General features: G+C 41.8%; 2 protein-coding genes across 2 annotated transcripts in view; both read left to right on the forward strand.

Annotated features, from left to right (window-relative positions):
* LOC142889317 (E3 ubiquitin/ISG15 ligase TRIM25) overlaps positions 1-6,783 on the forward strand; it is a 7,378-nt gene extending 595 nt beyond the window's left edge. Inside the window, exons 2-8 of the mRNA XM_076027980.1 lie at positions 1,526-2,241; positions 2,886-2,994; positions 3,256-3,351; positions 3,642-3,875; positions 4,749-4,771; positions 4,967-5,115; positions 5,634-6,783. Coding sequence (XP_075884095.1) covers positions 1,559-2,241; positions 2,886-2,994; positions 3,256-3,351; positions 3,642-3,875; positions 4,749-4,771; positions 4,967-5,115; positions 5,634-5,968 — 1,629 coding nt within the window. The 5' untranslated portion in view covers positions 1,526-1,558 and the 3' untranslated portion in view covers positions 5,969-6,783. The remainder of the gene's footprint in view (positions 1-1,525; positions 2,242-2,885; positions 2,995-3,255; positions 3,352-3,641; positions 3,876-4,748; positions 4,772-4,966; positions 5,116-5,633) is intronic.
* Positions 6,784-7,674: 891 nt separating this feature from the next.
* Positions 7,675-10,069, forward strand: mrpl48 (mitochondrial ribosomal protein L48). The gene is made up of 8 exons (XM_076027992.1): positions 7,675-7,830; positions 8,055-8,083; positions 8,208-8,239; positions 8,412-8,491; positions 8,805-8,980; positions 9,323-9,425; positions 9,520-9,609; positions 9,775-10,069. The coding sequence occupies exons 1-8, from the start codon at positions 7,807-7,809 to the stop codon at positions 9,850-9,852; spliced, it is 612 nt and encodes a 203-aa protein (XP_075884107.1). The 5' UTR covers positions 7,675-7,806; the 3' UTR covers positions 9,853-10,069.
* Positions 10,070-12,283: the final 2,214 nt, after the last annotated feature.

Genomic DNA, 12,283 nt, shown 5'->3' on the forward strand with positions numbered 1-12,283 from the left:
GTTTTGTTTTACCAGCTATCGAAAGTGTTTACTGGAAACTTAAGTTGTTGTTGTTGTTGTGGTTGTAATCAACGTCACATCACACATCGTCAACGTCAAACCAACCTCAGATGCTGACAACTGGCGTCGTTGTGGAATTTTACAATTGTAATTACGATTCGTTTTTTTTTTTTTTTTTTATTGCCTCCAAATACACATTTTGTTTAAAGTTGTCTTTTGATCTCAAACTGCAACGTTAAGGTTGACTGCAAACGTCCTCTCACTTTAATGACCTAAGTTTCTGCGGTCTTGTCAGGAATGTGGGGGAAAAAAAAAAGTTTCTTTCATTTCTTTAAAAAAAAAAAAAAAACCTTTGTATTATAATCACACTTAGTTGTGAGTGTTAAACCGTCAAAGAGTCAACGAAGCATCATGGTATATATTTTGGGCTCTATTAAAACAGCCGACTGTTGGTGTGTTCACACTTGGAATTCTCTCAATCACCTTTAATGAGACATTGGGAATGGTTTTCATCAAACACTAAATTGTCACCATACTTATTCAGCACCGCTGGACTGATTTCCGTGCGCTCGTAATGATCGCAGAGCATTCGCGATCATGATTTCATGCAACTGGTGATAATGGAGTTCAGTGCAGCAGTGAGTCAGTGAGCATAAGTGTAGAATATTTACAATCCCTCTCACTTTTGCTCCGACCTCCATGGTGGGCGGACTCGAGCTGCGTTTTCCACGACAGTTTTTCGCGAAATAAAAGCAAATTTTCTGAAATCTCGACAAAGTGCAATTGTGATTTGCAGGCGTTTCTATTGAATGGTGTGAAGCGCATAAGCCGTAATTCTCCTCAAATCTTGTCCCGCGAGACCCCGTCCGTGAGGAGGATGGAGGCACAATTTCTTTTTTTGTACGTATAAATCTGCATTTTAGACGCAGTTTGCTGTCAAGAATGCTTGTGAATATTTTTCTCTTCTCTTACTTGTGGAAAATATTCCGTCTCCTCCTCCCTCCTACAAACGCACCATTTTCACTGGTCAGTGAAGAGGTCACGTGACCCTCGTACGTCACGTCCGCTGACGTGTAAATGCAAAAAAAAGTCTTTCCGTGACACTTTGAGATGCACCTCCATATGGATGCGTGTGAAAAAACCGCCTCATGAGAGCGTCACAACCTTTCAGCCACGTTAGAGAGCTTCTTCCAAGTTAAAGTGTTTCCATCACCAGGTTTTTATGGCCATATTTAGGCCTTGCACAATTCTGTGGAAACGCAGCTAATTGTCGTGTAGGTCGTTTGCTACAGCAGAACGACACCACTTTAGTGTTTGGGTTCCTCAACAGAACATCGGTTCTGTGTTTAGTTGACTTTTTGGTGGTGTTGTCTGTAGTTTGTGCCACCACGACGGTCGAGCGCTGCAAGCGATTTGGCTTGTGTGTAATTTTTATCTCCTCAATATTTGAAAGCGTGTGAACTTTGCTTTTGACTCTTGGGCCGAGGGGGGGGGGTTTCCCCCCACTTTGTAAATCTCTCACTAGGTCTGCATCTCACTTCCCAGTGTGGACACTAACATGGCTTTCAGCCAGTCGGGCCATTCCAAGAGCCTGAAGGAGGAGCTCACCTGCCCGCTGTGCCTGGACATCTACCGCAGCCCTCACATGCTCCCCTGTGGCCACAACTTCTGCAAGAAGTGCCTGGAGCACCTGAAGAGGCAGGCCGAGCGGGGCCGCTTCCGCTGCCCCGAGTGCCGCGAATGCCACCGCTGCGGCGCCAAACTCCAGAAGAACTTCAAACTGGCCAACATTTCCGACGACTTCCGCCAGCAGTGCCGCGCGACCGCCTCGCTGGCCTCGCTTTCAAAACCCAGAGATCCGGCGGCAGCCGCGGCGGCGGCGGCGGCGTCGTCCTTGGCACTGCAGCACTGTGGGAGCCAGCTGTCCGTGCCCTGTGACTACTGTCCCACACTCACTGCAGAGGCACCAGGCCCCAGTAGCTCCAGCAGGGATGGAGCTACTGGGGCCTCCACTTGCATTGAGAACGGTGGCGATGAGGAGAGCTCAGCTGCTGCTGCTGCTGCTGCTGCTGTGCAGCAGCAAACCTATGCAGTCAAGACTTGCCTGAAGTGTGAGGTGTCAATGTGCCCGGAGCACCTGAGACCACACCTGGAGCTGCCGGCGTTCCGGGAGCATCTTCTGACGGAACCCATGAGCAACCTGTGGAAGAGGAAGTGTCCGGCTCACGATGAAATGTACAGGTGAGAAAGCATAAGTGGCCAAAATGAGTTTTTACACTGCCTGCTTTTCATTCGCTGATGTCGTATCTAGTCCACCCTAAACTAGTACAACTGGTAATATCCTCAGTGTGACACCACGGCTGGAGAATCCACGCAGAATCACACAAACGCATCGCAGCACCATCACATATGGCACCTAGTCGAGCAGCACTTTCCAGAGCTTTAAAAATCACAATCAAGTGTAGAAAACTACGGCCAGTGATCCTGGCAAAGCTTCGAAGAGATTTTGTATTTATGGAGGTATTATATAGCGTGACGATTGTTATGATATTTATTGGAAAATGTGCTTTTCCAAGAAGGTTTTGCTGAGCGGCGACGGCCACCACTGTGTCATCACCTGTGTTGAGGCCAGGCAGCTTTATTTATATAGTACAGTTCATACACAAGGCAACTCAATGTGCTTTACATGATTAAAAAGTTAAACCGTTTAAATATAGAGCAGCAATAAAGGAGAATAGAATAAAAAGATGATGATAAAACACGTTGAGCGTTTTTCTGCTGTTTTAACCCTCGCTCACCTTTGACCTGCGCCTTGTGTCTGTAACCCGTGTTGACCGTCAGGAAGTGACTGATGGGAAACTCCTGCGTTTGCTGTGCACCCACAGATATTACTGCATGGACGATAAGGTGTGCGTTTGCAATGCATGCACTATTGAAGGAGGACACTCAGGGCACAGAATCAAGACTCTGAAAAACACAATGAAAGACCTGAAGGTAACCGCCTGCATCAGCCCAACCCCCTCGCTGAGGCCCAACCTCCTCGCTGAGGCCCACTTCAGCCTGGAGTCAATGCGTTCCCTTTCTTTTTTTCTTTTTTTTTTTTAAATTCCCTTTTTAAGAAAAAAATAATAATAACAATATTTGTGGCTGGCATATTTATATAAAAGATTTTCCATTTAATTAAAAAAAAAACGTGCCACAAACGACTGTTTTGTATTTGACGGTTAAGTGTGTGGCCGCCCTTCTGTTGCGCAGGGCAAACTGGACAAGCACCTGTGCAGGGCGGAGAGAAAGTACAGCCTGGCGGAGAAGAAACTCCAGGAGCAGAAGAAGAAGGAGAGGCAGAACAAGGTGCGGCTCATCGGCTTCCTCCCTGTTTATACATACATGGCAAACAATGCTGCCGACGGACGGCGCTCTGCGCTATTGACACAGCATACTCAACATTGTCCCTGAACTGGTGATGGCATTGGTGCATAATGTCCCCTGTTGTGCTCAGTGGCGCCTCAGTGTGAGCTACACTGCTGCCAGCTCAAGGCCGGTTGGGATATTTAACCCGTCTATGAAATATGTGTTTTTTTTCTAACGACGCTTTGATCTGCCGTCTCTTTTTTTCCCGCCTCCTCGCCGCCGCCATCCAGAAATGCATGGACGACTGCGAGCACAGCCTGGCTGTGCTGACCGATGAAATCGGGGCCAAAGTCAACCAGTTCATCAGCAGACTGCAGGAGTGCAGTCACACTCACTGGAACATCAGTGGGTCCGTGATCAAGAAGAACATCTCCAGGATCTGCCAGGACCAGGCCCGGCTGCAGGAGGTTTGCCGCGCCATTGAGAGCCTCATGCTGGAGAACGATCCCTTCTCTTTCCTGGAGGTGAGAGGCGTGAACGCAGCGCTGCCGTCTGTCACTCGTTTCAGGCCGTCGAGGGGAAACTAGAGACGGTGGTGGAGAAAAGTTTTTGGACACTGTGGGTGCAGTTTATTTTTTAGTGCAGTCACCCAACATTTACCCACATTCTGCACCTGCACCTGCAGCAAACTGGATGTTTGGAATACAGGTACTACCCAGAACATTAGAATATCCTGAAGAGGTTGTCGTATTTCTGCAATTCAACTTAAAAGGTGAATTTGACATATTATACAAAATGCAAATCAATATATTTCAAGTTTTTATTTCTTTGGGTTTTGCTGATCAGGTCTTGCAGCTTAAAAAAAAATTCAGAAAATTAGAATGTTACACAATGTCAAATCTTTATGACCATCTTAATGAGCAAAGTTACAACAAGGAACTGCTTGAGATGTCATGTTTGCGTGGAATGGCTCAATAAAATTTGTTGCTTTCATCTTTTATGTTAAATTGCCAAAATAAAACAACTTTTACTGGATATTCTAATGTTTCGGCTAGTACCTGTACATGAGTACAAAAACTACAAGAATTTAGCTTTTGAATTTTGTCCTATGAACAATAAAGAACTAAATAATTTAATTTTGTAACTTTCCGTTGGTTTGTGTGCCTCCGATGGAGCCAAACATTGTGATTGTCAATATTTAAACTGTGACACTATATTGTACTGAACAATACTGCCAGTTTGGTTCTGCTGTACTTGACCTTTACCTTGAGGGGGGGGGGGCTCCATCAGGTTGTTGCACTGCGGTGTGTTTACCAGAAATAATCATAAATCAGGGATATTTCTGCACCCTGTGTGTGTGATTCGTGCCACTAAGCTGCTTCGCTTTTCTCTTTCAGGCTTACAAGACAACAGGGAAACAGTTAAGTAATGCATGAGGTTTTCTTTTGCTACCTACCACAGCATTTAATTGTCATTTGATTGCATTTGTTCCTCACTTTGGTCTTGGCTGCATGACTGTAGAAAAATCAGTCCCCAAGGCGCCAAAATCATTTTTCTTCTTCAAACCAAGTCCAAAATTTGAGGTCATTGTGCGTTGCGTTGCGTTGTGTTGTAGGTGCCGTAGGAAGCTGCGCAAAAACATGTTCTACCCAGAATATGTTGACATGGAGATGGAGTACCTTGGAGAGATCTTGGAGATGGAAATGAACAAGTTCCTCCACGAGGAGCTGCCGTGTCGCATGACCACCGCCTTCAGCGGCATGTGTAAGTTTTTCTTTCCAATGCAACTTAGAAGTTATCGTGACAGACGCACCTCCTGTCAAAGGTGCGGACTCACCTTCTCTTTACACTGCAGATAGACGCTGAAGACATCAATTATATGAGCAAGATATATGGAATTATGCGGCAAAGAAAAACACGTTGAATAACTCTAAATATGCTGTTTTATGAAAGGTGGCTTTTGTGAAGAATTTCAAAATAAAACGTGTTTGAGTTATTGGACACTTTTATTGTTTCCTCCATAATTCCATGTGGGTTCATACGTCGTTTTGATGCCTTCAGTGACAAACTGCAACGTCAGCAGTCATGAGAATGAAAGAAAAGACATTCAATTCATAGGCTGAGTCCAAACTGTTGACTGCTAGTTTCTATAGATTCTGTCTCATAATTGACATTATTATTATGTGGCATGTAAATGTAAAAAAAATAAATAAAAGAAGTAAAAACCTAAATGGCTGTGTGTTGGTAGAAAGATAAAACTTTACCTGGCGTCCGTTCATCAGGTCACCTGTTGGATGCAGAGGGGGAGGAGCAATTGGAGAACGATGATGATGCCGTGGAGGAGGAAGAGGAGGAGGATGACGAAGATGATGACAGCGACGACATTGACGACACCAGTGCAGAGGAGATGAGAAGTGATCAGGAGGATGAAGATGAGGAAGAGGAGGAGGAGGAGGAGGAGGAAGACGAAGAAGGAGGGGACGAGGGCACTCCAGGTGATGATCTTTTCAGCCCGGATGAAGAGGTCGAAGAGGAGGAGGTGGAGGAGGAGGAGGAGGATGAAGAAGATGGAGAAGAGGAGGAAGAGGAGGAGGACGAGGAAGACGGCAGAACTTAACAGAGAACTCTGCGCTGTTTGTACCTGTACAATTTTTCACCCTTCTAGGCACTTTACTAATGCTTTTTATCTGCAAGTGAATTATAGGAATTTTCCTAAGATCTCTTTTAATATCGCAACCTTTGAATTTCCACGTGAACGCAGCCAAGCAGCTACAACGCTTTGCCTCAAACTGTCAGAAAGCACTCGGAGGCAGCGACGCACTCACTGTGTGGAAGCAAGGCCTGAAAATCAAAGGGAAGAGAAGAAGAACACCTTTCCTACAAACAAAACATTAGAAAGTGCTTCAGGTATATATTCACTTTGTATCCACACACACACACACACACACACACACACACACACTTGCGGTGGGCTAAAAGTGCCTAAATAGTTTGTGTGCCTGTAGTGCCACAGTGAAATCATTTTAACTGTCGCTTCAGCTCGTCGACTCCCTCACAGGTCGGTTGGTTGTCAGTGAACGCATCATTATTATTTTTTCTGCTTGCTGCATCAGGGATTGCAAAATTTAAACCTCTTGGTAGCTGCAAGGTTTTTCTGACTAATTGGCTCATTTCGTTTGCATTGTTTCAAGAACATTCAGGTCCACTTACTGACTTACAAGTATTTATTGATTTAATTGTGGCACTTTTAGCCTTCCATATGAGGGAGCATGAATGTACAATGTATATTGAGCTCATTAAATTGCTTAAATTTAGCATAATCTTTGCATGTGTTAAAAGTTCTATTTAAAATTGCCTGAGTGATGCTTGCCAGCATATTCTTTTTGTATTTTTTTTTCTTAATTGGTATTTGCCAAGCATGAAGAGCTTCTTCCATGTGTGAATCAGAAAACCAATTTGAATTTCTTCTCCCCCCCCCACCTGCTTTATCACCATGTTGATCAACATCCAAGCAAAGATACAAAAGAAAATTGCATCACATTTTTCCCAGAAGATGAGTCAATTGGCTGGTTCACTTGAATGAGTCCTGCATGCAGTGGTTGCACTGTTTATTTTACCATTCAAGCCAAAGAGTTGCACATGTGGATGCTGTTACTGGGTTCCACTTCGAGATGTTTTTTTATGCTTGGCAGCATGACTTTTGCAAATGCAATCTGTTTGTGGACAGGTGCAGAATAATATATCTTTAGTACTTTGAAAAGATGTAACGCATTGTATAAAAAAATATTTTTTGAATTATAAATTGTTTAAAATGTTTAATTTAGCAAAGACGAGATAATTTGCACTTGACTTGAAAATATGCCTGGGATGTTTGAATGTTGCAAGTTTAAATCTTATTTTGATATGCTGGAATTTATTTTTAAGAGGGTCAGGTGTGGAAGAAATGCTGACATAATTAAACCTCTGTCCGGATGAGTTTCTGTGTCTTTTTTGTTGTTGTTGTTGTTGTTGTTTTTATAGGAAATATCAAAAAAAGTAAATGCACAGTAGATTTTAAGTCTTTGCAAATCTTGCTTCCAGAGAAAAATAATGCCACAAGGTGGTGTTGCACAAACTCAAGATACAGAAATAACCCAGAGTTCCCCTCAACTCAGTTGCGTGAAGGCAGGTCAGATTTAATTTTTCTCCAGACCAGACAAACAACCAGGCTAAGAATTTTCTATATCACATTAAGTCTGTGACAAGGGCAACATCGGTGTCAAGCTCCCATTCAACGAGGACCCCGTAGGAAACCGGAACGTTTGTCGTTTTCGCGACGAACAAATTAAGATGAACGGACTTGCTTCCGGTTCACACATCCGGGGTTGTTGGTGTCCGTCAATGCTTGCCTCTGACGTTTGCAAAACTATATATGCGTAACTGAAGCGATCATTAAAACTGCTTCAGCCGTCGTAAATGATGAATCCAGTCCTTCGAAAGGTAACTTTTTAATTATTATTATTTATTTTTTTTCTAAATCTATAGTATTCTTGCAGAGGTCACAGTACCACCGTCAGCCAGTTCCTCTGTGTTTGTAGCGCCGCTGCGATGTGTTTAAAATCGCCTGTGTTTGAAAGCGTGTTTGTTTCTACTGCTTCTGCTTGTATTCTCAATCATTTGTGCGGTAGATTAAGAAAACACTGCTTGTCCTTCTTCTTTTACAGTTATTAGCGGTGAATCAAACACTATGCAGGTAAGTCCTTCACTAATTCAGGTAATGAAATGAAATGAAAACTATGTTTTAAATGGTGAAACAAATAATAATAATTAAAAAAAACAACAACAAAAAAAAACGTGCCATGTTCATGTATTTACAGGACCACGCCATCCATTCAGCATCCTTTATGGGGTAACGTTTTATTTTTATTTTTTTAATTATTTTGTGATAATGTGTGACTCTCTGGCTCTGTAGTTCAATTTTCACTGAATTTTAATTGTTCCCGCATGAACAAAAAAATCTTGCATATGCCTGTGTAGCTTTTTTTGTTTTTATTTTTGTAATTTATTAAATTATTTCACAGCCATTGTAACTGAGAGACAATACAAAGGCAGGCCAACCCATGGAATTGGGAGGTGGAGACATCTTTTACCCAGAGAAGAGGTAGGACTTCTCAAATATGGCTGCTTATCTGAGTAATGGCTAAATTTTATTTTAATTGCTGTTAAGCACCTTGAGTTGCACGTCATTGTATGAAAGGTGCTATACAAATCAAATTTGATTGGATTTGATTTGAATGTTAACGTGATCACAAAAAGCATAACCAGGTTTCATTTGTCAATTAAATGACTGTGGACTACTCATCATCATAGCCTGATTATTATTATTGTTATCATTATTATTATTATTATCATTATTATTGTTATCATTTTATTTTATTTTTAATTGTGTAATATTTATCTCTTTACTCTTGAAGCCAAAGAAGAAAAAGGACAAAAACAGACACCAGATGAAAGCGATCATTGCAGCGACAAACACAGCGTACGGCACTCTGAATGTGAAGGTGTCGGGTTATGACATGACCTTAGTGGAGCACTACTCTCAGTACATCCACAACCTCTGCAACAGGCTGAGGATTAAAGTATCAGAATGGTGAGAACATGCATTATTTGTACATTGTCTGGTAGAATAATCAAAGAATTTTGCAAAAAAAAAAATACTGTTCTTGTACTGGAAAATGTATTTTCTGTAAAGGGTTATAAAGATCGAGACGTGATTTTAATATAAAAGTAAACAGACCTCAAATGTTTTTATGTTCTTTATGCCTTTATTTTGATAAAAAAAAAAACAACAACAAAAACAACACTAAAATGTAGATCATCTACACGTAAAGCAGGATTAAAGTAGCTTTGGATATTTAAATCTTAAAGTTTCATTTGTTTTGACCACAAAAACAAAAAAACGTGTGTATTTGCTTATTTGTTTTCCACGTAGCTACGCTTTGCCTACAAAATGCACAGAGGTCATGCTAATGCAAGAACAAGGCACCAAGATGTACACTGACGCCATCCTCAAGACCCACCAGCGAGTCGTCCAGGTATCACCCGCTCATCTGTTTCTTACATCACACAAAGTCTCTTTGGGAGTTTATGAAAATGTACATTTGTAAACATTTTCACCTCTTCGTCCAGCTGAGCAGCCCAGATGCCTCTTTGTGTTCAGTGCTCATGGACGTTCTGCTAAAGAGCCAACCAGAAGGAGTTCAGCTGTCTGTGAACGAGGTGAGTATTTGTAATTGAAGCAACATTATTATTAAACACCAAAATAAAACATTGTTTTCTTGCCTTAAAGTTTTTGTCTCTGTTCATTTTCCCTGCACATAAAAAAAAGTTCCAGTACTCTTGAAAAATAATAAGACCGTTGCCCTTTCTGTTTGTGTCCCTCAGCACACGCAAGCAGATTTCCAAGTTCGGTTCAAGGGTCGTCCTGAGCTGGAGGGGCTTCTCGCTCAGATGAACCAGTAGCAGGACCTGCGTGTATGGGACCAGTCGTGCAGGAAGCGCACTCATATATGGAAAATACAATTTCAAATTTATTTGTGTTTATGTTCTGGCAAAGCTCACTCACTGCCGACTCAGTGCAGAGGAAAGTGATTATTTGTATTCAGTCAAATCTGTAATCGCTAATTCTTTACATTATATGTGACCTCTGAAAAATAAAATACTTATTTAAGACATTAAATACGTCCTCATTATCTTTGTCAATTAATGAAAAAACTGATATATGATGTAAAAACAAAAACAAAAAAACATCAGCCTCCTTTTATTGTCACGGTTGGGTTAATGTAACAATCCAGACGGTGGTCAACTTCTAGACCCAGACAACCAGCAGGGGGCGATCCAAAATCACAAAATCACAGATCACCCCTACAATATACTTCGGGTGTGCGCTCTTGAGCCTTTTTCAGAACCACAAAACATATGTGGACTGTTTGGGTGAAGTCCCATAAACCCTCCAGCACCCTGGTGAGAGTGAAGATCTGCTGCGCTCCTGTGCTGCCAAGATGAAAACCAAACTGTTCGTCCTCAGAACCTTGGATTCTGAGTCACCATGGAGGCTGAGGACTGTGATCCCACCATAGCTGGAACACGAGCCCTTCTGAAAGAGAGTGACCTCCACCCCGCTCGTACTGGCCCTCATGTTCACACTCGTGTTCTTGTCTCTGTACTTTGCGTTTCCTTTTCACCCCAACCGGCCAAAGCTGATGAGCGCCCCCTGGAGTCTGGGTCTGCTGCAGGTTTCTGTCACACCCTGCTGCTCTGGACTGGAGCCTTCAGTTGGTTTTCTCCTGATCAGATACAGCGCGTTTTGAGGATACAGGAAGTGTTGCAAATGGGAAGTGACATCACACACAAGGAGGAGGAGGAGGAGGAGGAGGGAAGTTTAGAAATCAGAGACACCTGAGGTGAAAAAGAGAGGGGACTTCAAACCAAGAAGGACAACAGAGCTGAAGCAGAAATAAAGGAAAGTGAGACGTGAGACGAGGAACGGGAGGAGAAGAAACCTGGATTGGGATTAAGACAAAAATAAACAAACAAATAACCGGAGTGAAGTGAAGGAGGGAGAGCCAATGAAGGGTTTTTCGGTTAAAGAGGATTGAACTCCGTGGACCAGGCAGTCAGTCGCCTGTTTGGAAGCAACAAAACCCTTTCTGGGACCGGGTCAAAGGTCACGCTCCCCCAGCGAAGTCCCTTCACCTGCTCATTCTCCAGGTCAGAATACACACACACACACACACACACACACACACACACACACACACACACACCACATTTATGAACTGAACTGAACTCTAACCTGAACACACACACACTCACTCACACACAGATTTCTAAAGGACTGATTTTGTTGTTAGGAATTTTGTTGATGTATACACTTGTTGGAAATTTGACTATGAATCTAAAAATTGAAGTTGTAATGAATTCTGTTGGACCTTAAAAAAAGACAAAGTTAAACTACAAACTCATTTTTGTTTTGTTTTTTATGGTGTTAATTTTGTAGGGAGACAATAGTTGAGTTTTTTCCCCACCTCTCCAACTATGTTTCATATATATATATATATATATGTAAAGCATTCCTTAAAATAATGAACAAGGTATAATTACATATACCTTGTTCATATATTTGAAGTCTTCAGTATCTATCAGCGGTGTAGAAAGTTGCAAGGATTAAAAAAAAAACTAAAAAAAAAGAAGAAAGATTGCATGACAAAGTGTGTCGAAACTTTTGACTGGTAGTGTATGTGCGGTTCATCCATTGAAAAAGTTGTTGAAATAGTTTCCCTTATAGGATGGGAAAAAGCTGTATTGATCAGGACAAGGGACTCGCATGCAGTGAACATTTTTATGCAGCCCTAAATTACTCAAAATTGTCAGTAAAACCAAATTGTGAGTGTCTTTCATAATCTCAAGTGTTTATTAAATCCTAGGAAGAAAACTGCACCAGGCAACACATAGGTTAGCAAATATATTTTAATATATAATATTTATATTCATTTTAGCACAATGACAAAATGGCATAACTTCTGTTCAGCCTCTTTTAAATCATGACCAAAAAAAAAAAAAAAAAAAAAAAAGCCACACGTTTCAGGTTGGTTATGTTTCTATGTCATGTTCAGTTTAAGTCTTTGTGAAGTTAAATCCTGAAGTACTTCTTGCTCCCATGAGAGGAAAAAAACCGTAGCAGAAGTTTTCTAACAGCATTGAGCCCATGGCACCCACATGACGCAAGGATGTGACGACGCCCTTCTCTGCATGGTGAAAAAGCACAGTGTCGTTCTGTCTTTGTCAATGGATGACTTCATTGCCTCAGACCTTTTTTTCAGTTGTACGTGCACGAGAACCAAACGGCTGAGAATCTACATGACAATGTCATTTTTTTTTTATTTATTTATTT

The sequence above is a fragment of the Nelusetta ayraudi genome, unplaced genomic scaffold (assembly GCF_046127955.1).
Source record: "Nelusetta ayraudi isolate G7.1 ecotype Tasmania unplaced genomic scaffold, CSIRO-AGI_Nayr_v1 ptg000022l, whole genome shotgun sequence".
NCBI lineage: Eukaryota > Metazoa > Chordata > Actinopteri > Tetraodontiformes > Monacanthidae > Nelusetta > Nelusetta ayraudi.

Excerpts from the sequence above, each read along its gene's own strand:
- mrpl48 (XM_076027992.1), top strand. The coding sequence starts at position 7,807 with ATGATGAATCCAGTCCTTCGAAAG. Across the intron at positions 7,831-8,054 it reads TGAATCCAGTCCTTCGAAAG|TTATTAGCGGTGAATCAAAC; the intron begins GTAACTTTTTAA and ends CTTCTTTTACAG. Across the intron at positions 9,426-9,519 it reads CCCACCAGCGAGTCGTCCAG|CTGAGCAGCCCAGATGCCTC; the intron begins GTATCACCCGCT and ends CTCTTCGTCCAG.